Source organism: Hippoglossus stenolepis, chromosome 14 (genome assembly GCF_022539355.2).
Source record: "Hippoglossus stenolepis isolate QCI-W04-F060 chromosome 14, HSTE1.2, whole genome shotgun sequence".
In the NCBI taxonomy this organism is placed as follows: Eukaryota; Metazoa; Chordata; class Actinopteri; order Pleuronectiformes; family Pleuronectidae; genus Hippoglossus; species Hippoglossus stenolepis.
Window position 1 is genome coordinate 23,309,330 of NC_061496.1, and position 23,075 is coordinate 23,332,404.

General features: G+C 41.4%; 1 protein-coding gene across 1 annotated transcript; it reads right to left on the reverse strand.

The window, feature by feature from the left end:
* Window positions 1-1,978: 1,978 nt before the first annotated feature.
* Window positions 1,979-22,446, reverse strand: LOC118120963 (unconventional myosin-VIIa). The gene is made up of 47 exons (XM_035176516.2): window positions 22,429-22,446; window positions 22,217-22,318; window positions 21,975-22,127; window positions 21,257-21,441; window positions 20,373-20,494; window positions 20,127-20,269; window positions 19,923-20,036; window positions 19,636-19,789; window positions 19,412-19,488; window positions 19,202-19,321; window positions 18,631-18,770; window positions 18,301-18,511; window positions 18,086-18,221; window positions 17,838-18,007; window positions 17,532-17,672; window positions 17,272-17,430; window positions 17,082-17,174; window positions 16,615-16,709; window positions 16,446-16,530; window positions 16,136-16,354; window positions 15,025-15,234; window positions 14,728-14,940; window positions 14,479-14,634; window positions 14,092-14,385; window positions 13,846-14,006; window positions 13,628-13,754; window positions 13,411-13,530; window positions 13,097-13,270; window positions 11,884-12,111; window positions 11,617-11,784; window positions 11,380-11,497; window positions 10,831-10,957; window positions 9,765-9,931; window positions 9,380-9,561; window positions 9,170-9,291; window positions 8,914-9,068; window positions 7,505-7,658; window positions 6,918-7,073; window positions 6,184-6,289; window positions 5,957-6,070; window positions 5,745-5,832; window positions 5,556-5,662; window positions 5,088-5,273; window positions 3,049-3,165; window positions 2,782-2,865; window positions 2,577-2,696; window positions 1,979-2,491 (listed from the first exon to the last, which is right to left on the reverse strand). The coding sequence occupies exons 1-47, from the start codon at window positions 22,444-22,446 to the stop codon at window positions 2,396-2,398; spliced, it is 6,687 nt and encodes a 2,228-aa protein (XP_035032407.1). The 3' UTR covers window positions 1,979-2,395.
* Window positions 22,447-23,075: the final 629 nt, after the last annotated feature.

Below are 23,075 nucleotides of genomic sequence, written 5' to 3' on the forward strand. Positions count from 1 at the left end.
ATGAGACGTCGGGTATGACTCCATGGAAACAGGGTCTAGTGGTGCACGAGTGCCTTTACCATGAACCCCCACCATGCCACTTATAGATAGTAGATAGATTGTGTTGTCAATTGAGAATTTTATGACTAAAGTCTCAGATTATCTTTTGTAGATGGTCAGTTAAATTCTAAAGAGGGCCCCATGCCCTATGGGAGAGCAAGTGAAAAACAGGAGAGAAGGGAGGGAGACGCTTGGAGGAAACAGAGGCCCTTGTTGCTCTCTTGCCTCCTGGGGGCATCCTGAATTGGAATGCCCAAAATAATCACTCACACAGACATCAGACAGATGTGGAGAGAAGACCCACTGGCTGAGGGGGGATAATATTTCTTTCATACGAGGACTCCACAGCTGTGTGTCAGATACATGGGCGCTTTCTATTCTTTGTATCATCGATATGCAAATGGAATTCTGTAGACTTGAATGAGGCCACTATCTGTGCAGGGCCGTGGAGAAGCTCTGACATCAATACCCTGTTAATCTACTGCCAACTGCTAATTGGGACAGCCCCCGCTTTTGTTCGTCTTCTCAGCTCTGTCTGCTTTGTGTCTTGTTACCCTGAAGCAAAAACATTGCCTCGTGTAAGTGCGTACTATCATAAATATATCATTCTTCTTACTGCTGTGAAGGTTCAAACAAAACATAAAGTGTTTCTGTTCGCTGCAGAAACACTGATAGAAAATAAGCAGCTCACAACATTTTAGGCAGTTTAACTCCCCGACAGACTTAGAGTGGGAAACTCTTGTTTGATATTTTCATACAAAGACATTTGTTTATTAACATTATTATCTCCTTGAATGTATTTTCACAGGAAAGCAAAATGTAGATATTTACAGATTACTTATTCAAAGGTACAATAAGGAGTTTTTGACTACATTAGTACTATGGAGCAATGTTTTGACCAGTGGGTCCCTGTTTGAATCAGAGCTATGACTGTGGCCATGTTCCTGGGTGAGAATGTTAAGTTAACCTAATCATTATACAAAATATGTGACTTGTACAGACGATAGATGACAATCACACAATAGATCCGGTGGGCTTTAAGCAACTTAATCAAGTTTTGTAATTTGAGTTATTTTCCCCATTAAATTTTGGTTTGATTTACAGTTTAAAGCAATATCTATAAATGTATATGATGATTTCTTAATAAATTGTTAAGAAATCGATTTTAATTTTTTTTTTATATAATTGTTTACAAAAGATCTATTTAAGCTAAGAAAATGTCACTCCCTTTGCTTGCCCCTGATGCTGCGTCAGTTGCTTCAGCCCTTCCATCACCCCATTATCCACCTGTAGGCTCCGACGGGGGGGTTATACACATCTGCTCATCACTCCCATCATAACTATGTAATCATATCTGGGGGAGTGATTAAATCGGAGCCTAGACGCCAAACACTAACATGTTCTACTGCTGCAATAAACCTTTGAATGTGAGTTGTCTGACTGAAATGCTTTAATGGTTGCAGGAGAGCTGGAGCCAATCCCAGCTGACATAGGTCAAGAGGCGGGGTACACCCCTGGTCGCCAGTGTGTCATAAACAGACACAAACAACCATTCACACTCAAACTCACACCTACGGGTAATTTAGAGTTGTCAATTAACCTAAGATGCATGTCTTTCTCTGTGGGAGGAAGAGGAAGTACCGGGAGGAAACCCACACAGACACAGGGAGAACATGTAAACTCCACACTGAAAGACCCCTGGATGAACTGGGGAACATGGAACCTTCTATGTTCTAACCTGCACATAAACATCTTAAACATATTTGTGAAATTTATGTTGACCAGGTTTGGATGAAAATAGGATTTTCCAGATGAAATGAGAAAAGACATTGGGCTTTTCTACCAGAGTCTAAATACAACATACAGTCAGTTAATCAGAGAATGCAAAAGAGTCTCCAAGCATACAGAGGTGTGCATATTTTATTAGATTAATGGACTTTAAGGTGGAAATATACATGAAGAAAACCTACATTTATTAAATCTAGGTTGTAATTACTTAAGATAATGCAAATATTGTTTGGTCTGTAAAACGGCATGAAACACTTGGTTATCTCCATGTTGCAGAAGCTCATTAGAAAATGTGTACACAGTATTGCCTTCAATAAGACGTCTTAGCTTCAGATTATTTTACTTGTACAGAGCATATTATAAAGAAACTTTAGCTTTAAATAAAAAGTGAGAAATCTACAGCCACTTTGTTTTATATAATAGATCAATGTCTTCTTTTCTCACAGAGCAGAAACACAAAGCTGATTGCAATTTCAAAACAAAACTGCTCTGCCTCATTATGTGTGTGTTTGAACTACATGTGTGGTGCTTCTCATCTTCAGTTACAGAGTTGCATCACACTGCTGACTCAAATGTTGAAGCGCTGGTTCCTGGTTTGCCCTGCCTTCCTCTCTCTGAGGTACATGTTGACGTAGGAGGTTATAAGATCATCCATCTTGTAACCCTTTGGAAACAAGACAAAGATGTAATTAATTTAACTTAACCCTAACTTGGGTCAATTTACCACATGTCCACATGACAGATCTTACCAGAGACGTTTCACACAGGAACTTGCTTCCCTTGACCAAATTGCCAATAGTCATGTGGAAGTAGGTGCTTCCACTGCACCAGTTAGCTATGTGGTTGAATGGGTGATTTGCCAAAACATCCTTAACAAAATAAAAGAATAGTTAATGGTGAGAAATGACAAGTTAAGTGGAATACTGAGACTATCTTCGCTTGATTTTTTTTAACCTTGGTTTTAGGGTGGATGATTGTAAGTCCTTGCTTGCTGATGGCAATTCGCACAATATCTGGGAAGTTTGGCTCTGATGTTTGCTGAAAAGAGAATTAGAAAAGCAAATAAGAAAATGTTCCTTCTCTGTAACTTAAACCAATCGCTGTGTATATATATATATATTAGTGTACCATGATGACAGAGGCTTTAAGTTTCAGACAAATAAACCAAATGGACTGTAGATAACAAGATAAAGCATGTGCTGCATTCACTGCAGCTCTTACCTTGACTTCAAAAAATGCACAGCCGAACGTCGGCCAGCGGCAAACTGCTTTGAGAAATGCCACCCTGGCTTCTTCAACAGTCATACTAGCGTGTTTGTTATAGTGAGCAACAATACTCTGAAAATGTAGAAAATGCAAATATCACAGAAGGACCTAAAACTCTTGTTTGGTAAAAGTGTTTGCTCTGCTTCTAATCAGTTTAATGATTTGCTTACACCCCCTCAGCCCTCAGGCCATTTCTCAGTGAGCTGGAAATCACAGGAACGGCATAAAGGTTATTATGTTCACACGGGCTATTTAAAGGATAATTCTGGTAATAGTCTTTCTTATTGCTTTGCACGAATATTAAATCTTCATCATACTGACATTTATTGTGTGTGTATCTAAAATGATCTCTCCCTCAAGACATCCAAGCGATTGCAATTTAAATAGTTGTGTTGAAAAAAGGTCACTGGTTCTGACTTTTCCAAAGAATGAGGAACAGAATTTCTGATACTGTTTGACCTTTGATTAAAGCAAAGTGGCAACTTAAATCCTGCTCAAAATTCAGCGGCAGACCAAATACGAGATAAGGAAAGCTTGAATGACTGTTTTAAAGGGATTAAAAAAGAGAAATAAGAGTAAAAAAGAGTATAAGTTCAACTTAAAGATATAATATGTATCAATTCTTCATTAAGATGTCTAAAAACGATCAGACCTATGTTATATATTTTGTTGACTTGTGTACTTACATTAACCAAAATATTTCCAACAGTTATCATAACACAGAGAAATCCCTTACGTTATTCAAGGTAACAGGATTTTTCAGTTTGGTCGCCTTTTAATTGCATTAGAAAGGAAAAACAACGCTCTTCATTCCTTCCACCATTTGCATTGGTCATTCATAATGAATCGCAATTATTTATTGCCGTTTGCTGTGTGCTCTGTCACCCAGTAAGGTGCAAATGCACAGGGGAACCAAGTGACCCAAGATGATTACGAAACAGGAAATGGTGGTGAAGACAAAAACTCCCATGATCCCACGGTGCTTCACAACTTGCTAACTGATAACATTTCTTTACAGAGAAGTTGTTGCATATGTTTCAGTCCTCATCCTGACTTTGAGTTAACGTGCGCTTAAATAAATGTTCACCTTTGGGCAGCTGAGGACGAGCTACGTCCAGGAGAGGAACGCAAAGGAGAGGAATGTCGCAGAGAGAGAACGGCAGCAACACAGGTTCATTGATGAGAGCAAGCATACGTCACTTTCATGTCACCAGAACAACCGCGCCCCCTTTTGAAACCCTTTTGGCTTAAAATCAAATACTGTAATAGTGAATATTGAATATTGATGCCTTGAAAGGGTTGTGAAGAGAAAACACAAAAAAGGAGACAAATTTAATGTTAGCCTATTAGGCTAGGTTATCTTGTAGGTTAGCTATGAGCTAACGTTAGCTCACCAGAACTGGCTGCAGCAACCTGGCTGTTCCCCTGGTTTGTTGAAACATTTTTAGGATACAACCTCTACTTCTTTCATTATTTCATGAATGACAATGATGATCAGCAACAACATAATTAATTTATAATTGTTTGCTTGACTTATCAGACTTTTGCTCTTAATATCTCAAAATAAATATGTTTTTCTCAAGACCTCAGAATTTGTATTTAACGCAAGTCAAATCAGATCGATTTTTACCCCAAAAACGAGCAAGGACATGATGCAAAGGCAAAGAACCCGGACGGGCTGCTCTCATCGATAACCTATCAGCTGTTACTTCTTCATCCTCTCATGTTGAACTGAGAGTAGACTGGCTGCTACAATGGCCGTCACCTTTTGTACAAAGTAGTAAAACAAGACGAGAAATGCCCAGTCTAGGTAATTAGCATGCTAAATTCAATATATGTGTACCAGATTCTGACAAAATTGTAATTTCTTCACATTGTGGGGATAATCTCACTTAATATTAACGTGTTTTAAGCTGAAATACTCACATATGGCCCCCTTAAAGGCATCCAATAAATTAAGCAGAAGAAATTGATGAAAAGAAAGCTCATCATACCTTCTTCCACTCATTTTCAGACATGGCCTTCAGTTGGTCAGCAGGCACAAGCTCCTTCAGCACCTTGGGAATCATGACAATCTGGCTCTTGTTATTGTTGACCTTTATCCTGAAGAGCAAAGCTGCAATGGTGATCATTTCATCTTTGGTGCAGACATGATAGCCTCTCAGGTATTTGGGTAGCTCCTACAAGATAGAAAGACATTTCAAAGCATTTAATTTCAGGGATTCTTGAGGGATTAGGGGCCAAGTTTGACCATTAAACCAGGTTTTCTACTTGTTCATTTATCAAGTTCGTCAGTGGGAAAACTTTTACAGTTTACAGCCTGTTTATAGATCCCTGTCTCCGTATTGCTGTATCTCATCAGGGAGCATTGGGTTCACAGACAGATTTGGCTTTCATATTATATGGAAAAACAAATCAGCCTGGAAATATGATGGTGTGTGAGCTACAGCATTCAAATGCACCTGAGGGAAATGGAAGATAAGATCTCCCTCTGCGTCTCTGCCAGGGATCACATTGAACCACAACTTCCTCATGAAAAACACAATGTAGGATATGTTGACTGGCCCACCTACAGAACACATACACAAAAGGTTGTTACGGAGAACCATCAGATATCCAACTGTCACACAGTTCACATGACTTTTTATTACCGTCCTTGAGCCTCTTGACTTTTTTGGACCAGTCAGTGATTTGCCTCAAACTATCAAAGAAGTAGTCTGCATCATTCAAGCTGAGGACCTGAAATAAAGACACCTTTGTAAAACCAGTGTGCTGGAAAGCCATGGAAGAAAATACAAATTTAAACAATAAATTAACTCTACAATGAAATATGATGTGTAAGGTTGAAACATGTCAAGTGCACCTTGTCATGTGTTTTGACAAATATACTGAATCCGTCTGACGAGGCCAGATTGAGCTTGCTGGTTATGTTTTGAATTAGATCCCTGATCCTGGTGTTGGTTGAAACCTCGAATATCTGAGACAACACAAAGAAGACACAAATCAAGTGAAGGTGTCATATGTAAATTAAAATTCATACATTTATTTTATTCAAATTGTATTCAAATGTATCCAAGTCCCTGTTCGTACCTCTTCTGTGTCATTGGGGAAGTGGATTTTGTGGAAGATCTGGGTGCTGTTCTGTTGGATGGCGTCTACCTCCACCTGGTGTGGTGGAAGCTTCCTGGGCTCCATCCTACACAATGACAGCAACTGCCCAGTCACATATTTGTCTTGACTTTATCATCAATCATCAAACACAAATATCAAATGCTTGGGCTTAGGAATAGACCAGTGAAGATGTCTGATCAGTGGCTCACAAAAAAGATATTTAAGTAGAACACTTTGCACGACCATCCTTGGGCCAATGATTTGAAATCCTATTTGAATGATTTGTTTCGATTGAGTGATGTCGATTAGTAAAGCACATACGTCCACCACGGCCAAACAGTTCCCTTATGAAACAACATTTACATTCACTGCACCAAATTGCACACGCCCATAAATATCCCTCCCCTATATATGCCTAATCTTTTCATTAAGATCCATTCATTATTCTCTGAGAGGTCAAGGAAAATGTTGAAATAAGCCCTATCTCACAATGAAAGTGCTTGCTTACGAACAAACAAACAAACAAAGCCACCAAACAAATGGACAGGGGTGAAAACACAATCTCCCTTTTCCTGCTACTCTTTGCACACTCCCTTTAATTGTTATTATAAAAATAAGGGAGAAGCTTTCTTCACACACACTTTTCAGGGCGCACTTGTTGAAACACATAGAAACACAGAGCTGGGTTGTATAACACAGTATGTTGGTCTAACCTCAGTGAGCTCTGCAGCCGCTGAAGACAGTCGGAGGCCAGTGGCTCTCTGCGGCGTGACTCCAGAAGGCGCCGAGTGTGCTTCAGAAGAGACTGGCTGGGAGGAAACAGGCCACAGCAGAGCCACAGCAGCTGCCAGCCGTGCTCCACACTGGAACTGGGTGACATGTAAAAAAAAGACACGTAAGACAAAATTAAGCATTAGATGAAATGGAGGTTGGTTTCATTTCATTGTTGAATGGAATGAGTTTGTAGTTCTTATTGTCTAAACAAAGAAAAACACATGAGATAAACAGTTTTTCATGTTTGGACTTGGCTTAATGTCTTGCTTGTGCTGCAACTAGCAATATTTCCCATTATCAGTTAATCCGTCAGATATTTTCTATTTTCTTATCTGATACCTTTCAAATATTTTAAGAGAGTGAAAAAAAGCAGTTGTGGTAGTTTTGCTGATTCCAACTAGGCATCTTCAAATGTCTTGTTTAATCTGACCCGGTATTTGAATGAATATACAAAGAACCTTTTTATCTTACACATATCTTAAATCTTTACTTTTGTCTAGGACAGTTGTGAACCTGAGACACGTACCGGTTGTTATTGGTGGTCATCTGCTTCATTATCTGGCAGTAGATCTCGTCCCTGAGCACCTCACTTTGAGTGGCTGGGCCAAAGATCTGGTCGGTGAGCTCGAGAGGACTGACCAACTGCTTGGTCGGGTAATCTCCCATATATTTCAGGATCGGTACACAACGGTCAAGGAGGAACAAGCATCCGGGTCTCATAGACTTAGTAACGGCTCAGGCTGATGTGGTTAGCTGGTGATGCTGTCGATATATTGTTGCTTGCAGGAGAAAGACAGCTGAGGATGATGGTTTGGTTAGTTGGGTGGTTTAGGTTGTCGGCTGCCGGTGAAGCACATTAGTTTACTTAGCTAGGCTATATTAATTAGTGTATTTAGCCATGTCATAGCCTATATCTTTAATAAGTTCATGGTCGTGTTGGCTATAATGTGTTTGCGGTGGCCTTTCGCTCATACTGGTGTCACGTGTCAAAGACTTAGGTCAACCACAGAGCGATGGCATGCTGCAGAGGGCTGTGGTGAGTGTATGTGTGCAGACCATAGTCTGTATATAAAGATGGACAACTTGATCTGGTGGCGATGTAGTGTCATAAATCTCACCTCCTCCATGTTAGCTGATGGAACAGTGACCAAACTGAAGTTCTTATCACACTGATGTATGTATGGTATTTCCGATAAGTTTGATATTTGATGCTACCAAATAGCTCATGGTAGACAGCTGACACTAGATCGTGGTTAGTCAAGCACGTGTTTCGGCAGGAGCTCGCTACCATGCCCGCTACTGCACAGACTGTAGCTCCAAATGCTGTAGATGGTGCCATTTATACCCAAGATATTTTAGCTTCATTACTGGATAGTTGGAGGAGGAAGTGGAGATGCGTTGTCTATCATTATATAGGCTACAGTCATCGGTGCACACAAAGAGTAAGTTTGTTCTGGAACACACAGTTAAACCAGACAGAGGTAATTGGTCCACCTGATGACCCTGCAGACTCCCCTGCACCTGTACTTTTTGTTCTATCTCCTGAACCACAGCACTAACGTAGATTCTTTGTGAGGCCTGACTAAGCAGCCGAGTATCTGCTCTTTGCTTGGGTTAGGCAAGGATTCAAGGTCATTTCAAACGTTCAAGAATGCGGTCACCTCTCTGAGGGCTCAGTAGATTTATAACACAGCCTGGTAACAAATGCAGGTAAAAACATACTTTAACATTGATGCTGGGCCCCCACTGGAACGATCACTCAACTTCAGGCCCATTTCAACACATTTCCTGATAAATATCAAATCTATTGAAACTAAATGCTGAAAATGGCTAAACAGGAAATTGATGGTTTGAACTCCTGCCAAAACTTTGCACTGGTATAAAACATATTGAGAAATAGTACTGTTTAGTGTCATTGTGCTATGTAGAGGATATCAGTGAAAGCCAGACAGGCTTTGTGGCTCAGCTCCGGGTTGCCCACCAGTTTCATGAGGAGGGGCTGTCTGATTGGCTCTCTGGAGTTTGCCCACAGCCTCTCAGGAGCAGCATTCCTGGAGATCACCTGGCGGTTAACATCCTTAGTGGGCTTTCTGCAGGATGAAGGAAACAACACACAGATTGCTGCAGTCAGTATAGTTAAGTCAACATTTTATTGTCAATGTGTAGTTAGGTAGTGGGTATTTCCAGATACCTGAAGTGCTCGAGGGAGAATTCCTTCAGTGTAGCAGGAGCCACTCTCTCCAATGTTCCTGTTCCTTTACTGTTTGTCTGTATGATGTCCTTCCTCTGGTTAGGGGACAGACTGAGGAGGCTCTGAAATAAAGCACCACATGTAATACACTATACAGCACTGACGCACAATAACTCATCTGAGAAGGATGTGTCATTGACATCTCCGTACCATGACCTCACTGGTGGGTTTGCTGAGCGTTGGTAGGATTAAGATGGCCTCAGTGGGGACGGCTCCTGTTTTTTTTGTCTTCTCAATTTGTCCCTTTATCCAGCCACGCTGCTGGGAATACTCATCATCTTTGATTATCAGGATGAGGTCTCCTTTCTTAAAGCTGAGGAATGTGGGGTCATCTGGAGAGGAATATAAGAAATCAGCCAGTCAGCAATTCATCAAGGTAACAAGTGAGGTGGGATCAACTGCTGATGGGAAATATCCGCACACCAGTTGATGCTCCAACAAACCTCACCTCCCAGGTTGGTCATATTTCAGGCACAGGTTTGTATGTGTGTGCTTCTGTATTCTCTCATAATCAACGGCTCCTGCACTCTCTGACCTTGTCTGTCGACTTCCTTCAGGGCCACAGCGTACTGAGATCGCTCTGTCAGGCCGCTGAGGAACATGGTTACCAGCTCGGTCATGTCCTCAGCTGCAGATCCGCTCAGAGTGAAGTCTCCTTTCAGTGTCAGCAGACACACGGACTGGCCAGATGCTTTACCCTCCCTGAGTAATCACAGCAAAAATCAGAAACAAAGGATTAAAGCACAATGAGTGTAATATCTAGAGACCAGTCGAAATATGGGATGGCCAATAATATCAGGCGATATGAGCCTTTTAGACATATCCATATCAGTTTGCTGATATACGTTGATATTAAAACTTTATTTTACAGCATGAACAATGCAGAAAAGATGTGCATTTATGTTGTTTTTTGGGATATATATTTGGTATATATTTGGTTTTCTTTGAGTTTTCTTTTTAATTATAGTAAGTTTGTTATAGTTGGCCGATATATCGTTATTGGGATTTTTTTACTCACTATATCAATATCTGCCTCCAAATCTCCATATCATTCGGCTCTAATAGTAACAGCACTACAATGTAGTTACTGATATGTAATGTTGTATTTGTAGCTTTCGGCACCACGGGGCAAATTACATATTTCTTTATTGTTGAAGTGAAAATAGTTAACAACTTTTGCAACAGACACACATTAAAATAAGCCTTTCTTCTAATGTTAATACATTGTTTCTATTTCTTTTGTGAACTTCTGTAAGGAACTGTAAGACAGGTCAGAAAGAATTGCCATCTGATATATAAATTCTCAGACTTGTGGTAATTACTAACAATGAAGGTCAAGAGAAGACAGAACACCTTTTCCACCTTGAAAAGCCCTCATTTCTGATCTTTGCTCTTCCTCCAATGAAGAAATACTCTTCAGTTCTAATACAAGTGATGCTATAGCAGCATCTACACTCTAACCTCTTTAAGAACCAACACTTGTGTTAGCAAACAGTTGTGTCTCGTTGTCATCATATGTTATTTGCTTTAGCTTCCAACTACACTACTATAAAATACAACGATACAATGCTTCTGCCTGAAGCAATAACAGCTGTCTCTACCTTGTAGAATTGACTCCAGTCACTTCAGGGAAGGAGAGCTCCAGCAGCCTCCTCTCTTTCTCATCCAGGAAAGTGATACCAGTCCAGTTTATGGCCACTATGAACTTGCTCTTTGGCAGTGCAGGACCTTGATACAGCCACAGACATAAGCAATGGAGATAAATTAGGAGATAAGAGATACAGTATGTTCCTGATCAGAGTTTAGCATTGACGTGTACACTAATGAGGCCTTATCATCAAACCACAAGAAAGGACCTTGCTCTTTAGGACTGCAACTAAAAAATGTTTTGATTCACACTCTATTTGTTATTTTCTTGATGTCTTGAAATCTATGTGGGTCTTTGTCTAAATGAAAAGGCATCAAATCAATTCACCTCTATTTACTACTGTATTTCTGCAAGCCAGTCATGTTTTCTTTTCATATTACTCATGTTAACAGCCTTATTTACTGTCAAAATAACCATTCTGTGTGAGATTCGATTAAGGAAATGACAACTATACATTGTTAACATACACGACAAAAGAAAAGCTGCAGTAACAGAAACCCACCTGACAGTTTGACAACTTCAAAGAACCTGGAGAAGAACATGGGCCACTTCTTCCGGGCGTAGTCGACCATCTCTGCCTTCACTGAGTCTTTCTTTTGTTTTGAACTCAGATACAGAGCCTTGTGTGGTTGAATAAAAACAGACAGAATCTACTCAAGACCTTGTTGAGGCTTTCTGTTTTGTAATCATGTATAACGATGAGTTCATTCTCTTTGGACTCATATGTGATGGGACTAACCTCAGCATGAGCGGTGCTGACCATCTGCACCCACTTGGCCTCTGACTTGGCCTCCAGCAGGGAGGTGTTGATGCTGTCCTGAACAGCTTGTTTCACATTTTCTGGAGAGCTCTCTGAGCCGTGTTGGATGTACAGATGTTTTGCAACGAGCTGAACATAATCGTCTTCCTGCGTGTAGGGTCAAATGTGGGGAGAAAATGTGTTTGATTTATTCAAGTCTGCGGCAGGAATGTTGCAGGATTCTCATAGCCATCCACAAAACATAACCTTTTCACTCTGGTACTCTCCAAACTTCAGACCATGGATGATCTGCTTATAGATGAGCTCTGTACTGATCTGGTCCTCTTTACTGTCGTGCCAGGGGCTGAAGATCTCCTTGCGGAAGAAGAGTCGCCAGGGAGCGTGCTGCTCCTGTCCTCCTCTCCGCTTCACTTCCTGCTCACACTGGGAGATTGCATCCATCACATGCTCTCGGCCGCCACCCAGAGCCCACACCTAAGAGACAGGTCAACATTTTGACAACTGATACCTAGATAAACCATCAACCGTCGCTCTACCATTTCAGTTTCCACAGTTTGCTCTGGGTGTACAAACTTCAACATCTAATTTCATGTCACAACGAAGCACATTATTTTCTATCTGCCTATTTTGTAAGGTGATGAGTAGTAAAAAGAAAAATGCAACCGACATTAAAATCTTGCTATACATTTGCAAATTGTGTATTTGAAAAGCTTAATTTAAAGGCCAATCAATGTAACATATCCTTTCTTGCCTGTTATACCCCTCTGCTGTCTCTACTACAGCTATCAGATAGAAAAAAATGACAAAATAAAATAGGTCAAAATTAATATGTAACTTAGGGTTGGTAAATCTGACACACTTTTTATCTTATTTGATGAAATCCTCTTCACATTCCGATAACCATCAATAAATGGTCCTCTGAAGAAAAAGGATAAAAGCCAGTGTGGTCCTCGGAGGACTGTCAAAACCTACGACCAATCATTTCATTCAGTAACCGACCTGCCTGTGCTCTCACTCTGTCTTGAGTTGGAGAGACAAACAGCACTGCAGCAGAGACGATACTCAGCTTCTAGCAGTTGTCTGGCAGTGCACTTTCATGTGGTTTGGTGGTGTAACTTTGATGAGGTGGCCAATGGGAGCGAGTGGGAGTGCAGAAATTTTTGTATTGCTCATCATAAAGAGTCGAAAAGGTGGAAACAGCTAGCCTGGCTCTGTCTGAAGGTAAGGTTTAAAAAGTAAATATATATATTTCACATATATAGGATGTTTTATATGTGGGGTCTTCTATAGCTACTCGGACTGTGTGGCTGATAGACTCTTTTGAAAGTCTGGCGCCGTGCCTGCAGAGTGCACAATGAGTTTCCTCATCTCAAAAGGAAAAGAATTTGAATGTGACTGTTCTAAACAAAGCAGCTTCATGCACTCATCATACAACAGAAACTTAGATGTAGCTGCATACCTTTTCATACAGAGCCACGTAGAGAGAAAAGCCGAAGGTGTCTTTGAGTTTGACTTTGTTGGAGAGGACTTGGCAGATCTCTTTGGAGGTAGATGCTGAGTCAACAGGCACATTGATTGAACGTCCATCCATCAGCTTCACAGACACGACCATGGGCCTCTTGGTCTTGGTGGCCTGTCATAGTACAGAGAAATGACTATTTATACTACGGCTATTTGACTGGCGTCATACCATTTGAGAAAATATGGCCTTTCTTTTATTTGTGTGAACTGATCCTTTAAATATTTGCAAGAACAGTGTGTGAGCCTCAGTACCTGCAGCTCCAGCCAGGCCGGGGGCTCCCCTCGCACTCCATTCATTACTGTGCGCCGCAGCCTTTCAGCACAGTAGGAAGCGTAGCCTTCGGGAGCGGAACAGATGAAACTTTGCAAGTACTGCCAAGACGAGAGATAAAAAGGAAAAAGCGACACATCACAGCATGCGGTACACTGTTAATGAGATTGAAGTAGCAAATACTAACGTCGTACTTACCCTTATAAAACGCTCACTTGGAGGGAAAATGCCCAGACAGAGGGACAAAAGGATCCAACCACGGAAGTAGCTGTTGCGATTGTTGTTATCCTGAAGCTGCTTGCAGATCTGACAGTAAATCTCATCCCTGGACAGACAACACGACAAATATTGTATTACTATGGAATATTTACAACGATACTTAGACGTATATGGTGTTTCAATGGAGCTTCTTCAACCTGAGGTCACGTCTGACAATAGCATATCCCACAATAATGTGGAGTTTTTCTAGTGAGGTCAGCGGCCGGTCCAGGGTGGGTCCTTCTCCGATAATGACATCACTGTCCTCCCTCACCGTCTGCAGTGTGGGAGGCTTGGACACTTCGGTGAGATCTTCTGACTGTAAGGAAAAAAACATACAATTGTAATCCATAAAATAAAAAGAGGACTGATGAGAGGTGAAGTTTCTCTTGAGGCTTCCTCACCTCTTCCATGATCATCGAGGGTTTCCGGAGATTTGCAGTGGATTTTGGGATTACATTTTCTTGAGCGGTGGATGCTTTTCTGTTTCTGGAAAGTAGGTCGGTGAAAGTGGACCCCTTCCTTGCGTGCGGGCTTCTCTCTGGTACGGTGTATACCTTTGGGTTTGTCTCACTGGGCACAGCAGAAACTTTCCGGTTTCTTGTCAGAAGGTCGACGAAAATGGAGCTCTTTCTGTTTGGTGTTGGCTCCTCCGGGACTGTGGAGGGGTTAGCTTCTTTTTTATTTCTTAGCACCCTCTAAAACAAACAGAAAAGACATAAATTATAATCTATTTTGAAATAGCAATATTTAAAAATGTGTTATAACCTTGGCTTTGTGAGGATATTTACCTGGTCCAGGCCGACCATGTGGCTGAGACGTCTGTCCTTCCTGGAAATCAAGTCCTGCGGCAGAAGACGTTCCTGTGCGGAGGCTCCCTGGATCTTTTTGGGCTCAGGAAGGTCTCCCATGAACCTCAGAATGATCCACCACACTGTCAATGAAGCCTGGTGAGAACACAACAGAAATTCCACTGTAATCTAATGAAATAATAATACCAAATCCACCAAAAATGAACTGAAGTGGTGTAAGAAAAGCACCAGAACGTCTCCTTCATCCTCGTGGTAGAGCAGGGGCTGCCGAAGCCTCTGGCGGATGTGGGTGTGGGTGGCTGCACCCTGGAAGTACATAGAGGCAAATTTGGAGAAGGTGTACTCATTCAGGTCATTGTAGTCTTCAGTGGGAGGATCCTCCTCCATGGGGAGGTCGTCAATATCTATCTCCTCGGTGAGCATCCTTTTCCCCTCAAAGTTCTGAAAATAGATACAAATCCAGTGACTGACTGTCCACAGAGAATACAACATGTGCAAAAATGTGTTAGAACATTTAGTTCAAACCTCAAATCCTACAGGCGCTTGTCCCTCTTGTCCTCCGATAATAGCGGGGAGGAATCCAAAGATGCTGTCTACCATCTCCTGATCTGTGATGGAATCCGACTGAGCCTTTTCCTCCATCTCTTTCTTCTGCCTCAGAACTTCGTCCAAGTGTCTCTGTCTCTGCAAAATCATCTGCCGCTCTGCTTCCTTCTCTTTAGCAGAGAGGTACATCTGAAAGATCAAACACAGAGGGAAACTAAATTCAATCACAACTGCAAAACTGAAAAATGTTCTTTAGTTATAAAATAATTATAAAAAATAGAAACTAGAAAGGCCCAACAGTCGCCTTGAATTCAATCCAGTCGCATCAAATTGCACACAATCAAAGATATCAGTCCTCTAAATATACCAGATCCATTAATTATTCCCTTGGAAAATGGTGAAAATGCCCCGTGTCCAAAAATGGAGAAAAACGGTGGAAAAAAGTCCTGGATCCCCAAATTGAAGGGGCCATCCTTCCACCAAGTTCCATGGAAATCTGTTCTGGGGTTGTTGTTTGTTTTTTGGCGTAATCCTGCTTTCAAACTCCTCAACAACAAACAAACTGACAAGGGTGGAATGATAACCTCCTTACTGAAGATAATGATGATTTGATTGAAAACTAAATTAATTTGTTTGTGTCTAGAAGGAGAATAACATCAAAATAGAATTTATAGTTGGTGAGACATTTCAGATGAAATAAAAATTAACTGGTGAAGTAGAAGTCAGCCAAAGGTCAAAAGCTAAAAGTAAAGGTTGAAATAATGACCTCCATTAATGGATAAACAAGTGAAATAAGAGGCTGGAATTATTGAGTAAAGAAATAAAGAGATTTAACATAATGTGGATAGATATAATAACAGATAAACATTTTAAAAAGGGAACTGATGAAATAGTTAAAATAGCAAACAGTAATAGTTGAAATAATGATTAATGGTTGAGCTCGGTGAAGCTAAAAGTAGATAAGAAAATAAGAAAATAAATGGCTCGGGAGCCATTGCTGCCAGACAACACCAGGAGCAGCATGATCCTCTATGATCCTCTTCTTTGTGAACAAGAAGAAATATTCAATAGCTTTTCAAATTGAACTTACGTCTCTTTTCATCTTTCTCAGAGCTTTTCTTGCCAGCGCACCTCTGGTGTAAGCCTGCAGGAGGATCACAGCTTCTGTCTTACGCTTCCGTTCCTTCCTGGCCAGGTATCCTCTGGTTCGGGCCTGCAGCACGATGGCTGCCTCTCGCTTCCTCTTATATTGTAAGTGGAGTTGGCGAGAGCGAACCTGCGCCTGCAGCCTCGCAAAGCCAAGCTGGACCTGGATTTAATAGATGTTCATGAGGGATTTTTACCAGGCCAGACATAAACTTTCACTTTGATAAATACTGATATATTAAACAGTGACTTACCACTTTGTACACTTTTCTCCCTTGGTGTCCTCTCCAGTATTTTTGAATGACAAGAGCGCTTCTCTTTTTCCTCAGGAACTCTCTCCTATAAAAGACATGAAACACACAGACATGTAGTCGCAAATCACACCAACAGAAAGCACATTTCAAAGATTCTTGTGTGTCACACCTGTATCTGAAGCCTCTCAGGACCCTCTGGATCAAAAGAGCTTTGGCGTTGAGTTCATTCATTCGCTCCAACTCAAGCATTGTGTCATGGATGTCCTGAGAGAAAACAGTAGGAAGGACTATTTTAGAGTTTTGTTGAACAAACAAATGCACATACCTATCAAAACATATTGTACGAATTAGGCAGATAGGACCATGTAGATAATGTACAGAATTGGACTAAGTTGAATATACTTTTTTGAAAATTGGAGGCTTAGGTTTTTTTATTTGAATTTGTAAACTAAAAATAAATTAAAATAAAGGTTTTGAAATTGCGTTATTTGAAATTACTTAGTAAAGAGGGAACTTTACACAATATACATAAAGTCAGATGGATGGATTACAAAGTTGATCCAATAAGTTACGCAGTGTATTTTGATAATCATGCCTCCATGCATGACCAACAAGTAGGACATAAAAAGGCTGCACCTTCAGGAATATCTTTGTCTTGCCAGTCTTCCAGTCGCCGTTCCCAGTGAGCACACTTTCACAGATGCTTTCACAGCATTTCTCTTTGCTTTCCTGTTAGAATGAAACAAACAGTTGTCATACAAACAGAGCAAAAGAAGATGAGAAACGCTGTATGGTGGAAATGATCATATTAAAACCTCTAACTCACTGTTTTGGGATCACAGACTGACATTTTCAGAAGGACACGGTATCGATCCAGAAACTCGTCGAAGCTGTAGCGTACAGGGTAGCCAGCTTTACGGATCTTGATGGTCTCCATCATGCCAGAGTAACGGAGCTGACGGATGCACAGCTCTCTGTCGAGCAGCTGAGACACAGAAGCGACACCAAATTTCATCCTTCATTTTTTTCTGGTATAAAAGTAAACAAGTTTTATTTTGGTTGGGTGCATCGGCTTCTTTCCCTCACCATGGGCTTCTTGAACTCATTGGGTTTAATGCAGCGTATGAAGTAGGGCTGGCACGCAGTCAGCGTTTTCATCAGGGAATCCAAAGACTGACGGAACTGGCCGGAGAGAGTTGGCACTCGTTTCTTGCTATCAGCTGTTTGCTGTCACACACACACACACACACACACACACACACACACACACACACACACACACACACACACACACACACACACACACACACACAAGTCACACAGTGTAAATGATTATAAAATAGTATTTTTACTCTGCCATTGATTATAGTTGAGGCTAGAGGCTGCACTGACGCGGAGGCTGCTCTTGGGTGTGGTGATCATGATATTTGGGTTGGCGCCGCTCTTGATCATGCCGGAGGACAGCTCGTTCTGAAACAACTGTTTGAGGAGTGTGTTGGTGGAAGTTTCCACCAGTTGAATCAGGTCTGAGCTGAGGGCGTCACGGTTTTTCTCAAGAAAACCTCAAAACAAGAAAGACACAATTAGATCACAGAGGATGTTCGGACACAATTTGAGGCTTTTCATAACTTTGAAATTACCGTTTGAATCGTAGTAGACCACTCCAGCAAAATGCTGGATCCCAAACTGGGTCTCATAGTTGTTCTTGGGGGGAATATAGATTTCCCCTTTCCCGTGGAACTGGTTCATCTTTTGGAGCATGGTGGCATCTGTGCCCTGAAAATGAAGCAGAGGAGTTCAAACCTGGTTGGCGTTGTCACAGCAGAGCATTATAAGGCACAATGAGGACAGAGACCTTGGGGAAGTTGCTTTCCTCATCAATAAGAGCCAGTATGTTCATGGGTTTGTTGGCCAGTATGTCCAAGGTGCATTGGTTGTCGCTGTAGTCAATGTGCTTCCAAACAATGTTTTCTCGGGCGTACTCTTCCTGCTCCAGCTTGAAAACGTGCTTGACGAAAAACTGCTGCAGCTGCTCGTTGGCAAAGTTGATGCACAACTGCTCAAAGCTACAACAGTTCGACACATCCCACAGCACCGGAACAAAGAGAGATGGAGGGGGATCAAAATGTGTCCTGTGTATAAAATCAGCAGCTTCAATATCATGAGAAGTGTTGTGATCATTAACCTGTTTTTCTTGAAGTTCTCAAAGCCGAAGATGTCCAGCAAGCCTATTGTCAGTCTGTCCTCGTCAGAGTCCTCGGGCGACTTGAATACGGCAGCGTTGATTTTGACCACGACCCAAATGAAGAGTCTTCCATAAAGAGCCTGGATAAATATTAAAGGGAATAGTAATGCAGAATTGTATTAAGAAGACAATACAAAATACAGCAATGTGATGAAACTTGACACGTTTATAATTTATACAAGTAAAGTGAGGACGCAAATGTTTTATTCGCCTCCTCGATCGCACTGACTGGAAGTGAACGGGAGGCAAAGGTTCGCCACTGAAACATCCCTGCGTCAGTGATCGGGACTTTAGGCTGAATAAGAGAAGCCCCATGTGTAACAAGGTCTCATCTCTGGCACCATCAGGCCTCATTGTTGGTGGTAAACAAGTTAAGATCTTTCTCCTTATTTCCTCCATCCAACTGTTTTGTTTTCTATTTTGAACTGAGCAATACACCCTAACAGCCTTAATTTGTTAAAATGCACTTTTATTTATTTTATTAAATGATTAATTTGTGCGACTTCGTTACTTTGACAAAGGCGTCCCTGCCCCCCACAGCCTGGGCAGAGGTCAGATGTTTGGTCACACTCTCCTTGGTGGTCATGAGGGAGCGCTGGGTCAGACAGCTTTCCAGCGCTTTGGGATCCACCTGAGGTAAAGAGACGTACACAGACATACGAGGTCATCACTGCTCTTTTTATTTACTTTTATGTTAAAAAAACAAAACGTGTATTCATACCTCCAAAAGTTGGCTCGCCATGTTAAAATGGGATGATGTGACAATGTCACAGGCCTCCAGGTTATTTACTATGGTGGCTGAAATTTTCCAAGAAAAGTGTTCAATATCTCCAAAGTTTGCAACGATTCATATACATCATTCATATATTCTTATATCAATTTAAACCTGTGAGTGGTGCTATTTAATATCTACATACACATCCCATTCCAAAGTGCTGTTCTTACCCTTGAAGTCCACATTGCCCATGTGAAGGATGGCAGCCAGAAGTTTGTAGATCACCCAGGAGTCGTTCTCTGTGAACATCAGGATCTTCAGAGCTGAACGGAAGTGGGCGTATTCCTTCACATCATCACGACCCTCACAGCTGGTGCACTTTCCCTGGTGACAGGATCACGTGGTTTTAAGATCTAGTCCGGTAATCTGTGATTTGCATTCTAATCATTTCTCTTCAAAATCCATCAACAAAAAAAGGGTCTTATTCAAATGTCACAGTTTCAGATAATGGCAGTACCATGGTCAGATAGTTGTACTCAGCAGCGTTCCCAAGGGAAAGAATCTTCTTCTGCTCAGTTGACATGCCCATCAGCATGTAGTAAAAGATATGGTAGTTTCTTTCCTCGGGTGCCTGCACATAAAAGCACGTGTTCTTTCCGACGAGAAATGGCTTGTAGTACGTAACAGCTCTTGTAAATATCCAGCAGAACGATTTCCCCACCTGACGACAGACTCTGGACTTCTCCAGCAGGTACTGCTCAATGCGGGCCCCCTCAATGGCCCCACCCTTGGTGAAGTTGATGTCGATGTACTTCCCAAAACGACTGGAGTTATCATTGCGCACGGTTTTGGCATTCCCAAAAGCTAAGAGGAAAATGGATGAAATGTAATGTGAAATGGATGTTGGATCAAGAGGGAGGATTCAGCTGATAATGGAGACTGACTCATGTCTGTGTTCTGCTCGTACCTTCCAAGATGGGGTTTGCTTCAAGAATCTGCTGCTCAATCCAGGAGTGCTGGCCACTCACTGCAGCCAGGTACTGCAACATCAACTTGGTGCTCTCAGTTTTCCCTGCTCCTGACTCTCCACTGATGGAAAAAATTATTATTTATTATCATTATCACTTCCCATATTATTATCATTTATATAAAGAATTTCTTATTATTTAAATAATAAACTGACCATCTAACCAAAATATGACTAGACTGCTTTTCGCTGGTTCATAAACTGCTTACGTAATAGATCTTAATGTGTCATGGCGTGTGATGGTGTGAAACCTAAACTTCTCATCGTTACCAAAGGAGTTCCACAAGGCTCAAGTTTAGGTCTTCTCCAAGTCATAATTTATACTAAAATCAAAGACTTTATAGTCATACTGTTGTATTATCTCTTGTATGCAGATGACAAAGCATAAGCACCTAATACACACTAAGCTACCTACAAATCTTTCCAACCAAGGCTGATCTGAGAAATCCCAACAATTAAGATGACATCATTTTTGCATCTACAAATAGAATCATCTTCTAACTATTCATGTAATTCTCCTACTTTGTCTCTCTCATTGAGTTTCACAGTTAAACATTGAGAGACTCTCGTCATCTATCTCTTTGAAAGCAAATAAGAACGCCCCCCCCAACCCTGATGGCTTTGTTGTCTTTCATTATCTAGCTTCTACTTGTGAATTGCTTGTAAATAAAGTGATATAATCGGAGAGCCTGTTCTCAGTGAGTTCTCCCCCTACGAATAAAGGCTCCAGTCAAGCAAATATTTGACACTAAGTAAATAAAATCATCTGATGACCGAGGCCGGCTCTGAACATCCCTGCAGCCTGTTAGCAGACAAGGTCTGACCTGATGACACAGCACTGGTTCTTTCTGTTGCGGTGCATGTTGAAAAAACAGTTGTCTGCGATGGCGAAGACGTGCGGCGGCAGTTCACCCAGCCGTCGATCTGTGTACATGTGCACGTGCTCTGCGGTGTAGATGGGCAGCAGCTGGTAAGGGTTGACAGCAACCAGAATGGAGCCTGTGTATGTCTTTAGACAGAGAGGCTCATTTAATATCACACAGTAGCACATTTGACAAGTGGTTGAGTGTGAGTGTTTGTTTGTGCGCATGAGGATAAACAAGTTCTTATGGTGTAAGCACAACATCAAGCCAATGACCCCTTGTTAGTCACGGCAGCAATGCACAACATGCATTTTATAAATAGGTTTTTGGGGATTTAACATCGCATTAAATACTGCTTTAAAAACAAAGAAATGTCAGTCTTATTACATGTTTGCACTCAGCAAAAGTATTTCTGTATAACAACATGGCCTGATTCATAATTGAACACACACTGTTGAGCTTTGATGCGGTGACACAGAAACATTGGGAGGTTCTGCTTCAACAGAGGCTCATTCGTCTCTATGGAGACAGACAGCACTGTGATAAACGACAGGGCAAAGTCTGAAAAAGAAACCCAGTCACAGCCCAGGAAGACACGGGCACGTAAGTATTTTCACTGCAGGTTATGGACATCATAAAACTAGGTGGTTCAGAGGGAATGCAGACAATTGAAACCTACGTAGACGAGGCCTTCCTTGTGTCGCACCAGAAGGTTCCTGAGGAGCCCGGCCTCGTTGAGATCACCGAGCCTTATCATGTCATCCACACCCTTCACAGAGGAGGGGTGCATGGGTCGGATGCTTCCCTCCGTCTTCTTGTTGATCTTGTGCTCCTGTACGTGTGTTATCAAAGAGTTGACGTTATATAGGCGGCTTACGCTCATTATCCTGGATCTGACAAGCAAAATGTTTTTATTTTTACCTTTCCTTCATCATCGATCAGTTCAAACTGTCCTGTGTCTGACACCTTGACCTCCGCCCCAATCGGCACCTCAGTACCAGAGTCCACCCACACAAAATCACCCTGGTTTTAGAGAACAAGTTGAAAAGTAAAGCAGCAGCGCCTGAGATGACTATCTGAACACGATACATGAATTATGAATATACGTTTATCACAGAGATGCTCATTCTTACCTTCCTCACATGCAGCATGGTAGAAACGTGAATAAATCTGTCAAGAGAATGACAGCATTAATATCATAATTCAGATTAAGCCCAATTATAGTCAAATTAAAAGAACAAATAACAGCGAGAGAACTGATTGGGTCTATTACTTCAATTACTTTTCGCGCATTCAAAGAGTCTCAATCAACTTAATTCATTTTAATTTCACCTCTTCTAGTTAGTTTACGTCCATTCTCATTATAAAACTGCAATTGAAAAGCAACATATATATATTATAAATTATGCAATAAGCTACCTTCTTGGAAACAGAGGGATACACAGTTGAAAACATAGATATTTATGTTATGTCAGCTCTTACCTGGGAATACGTTTCTTTGGTGGAAGCCCGGCTGCTGCTGCTTTCCCTTGAATAACTATGAAGCAGGAAGAAGAGAGCTTTCTCGTCAAACAGCCCTTTATGGCTCTTTGACTTTGCTCCTACAAAAGGTAGTGCCACCCAGTGTCACTCGGCACCAGACTCAAGGCACATGGTTAGAATCCTCACAGACAATAACAGTGGGACAAAGACTGCTGCTGATTCACTGTTAAATATGTGGTGTCTTACAGAATTGTAAGTCTACTCACTTTAATGCAAATCTAATTACTGAATGAGGAAC

Excerpts from the sequence above, each read along its gene's own strand:
- LOC118120963 (XM_035176516.2), bottom strand. Across the intron at positions 13,271-13,410 it reads CGGCCTGGCTGGAGCTGCAG|GCCACCAAGACCAAGAGGCC; the intron begins GTACTGAGGCTC and ends GTACTATGACAG. Across the intron at positions 2,697-2,781 it reads TCATCCACCCTAAAACCAAG|GATGTTTTGGCAAATCACCC; the intron begins GTTAAAAAAAAT and ends TATTTTGTTAAG.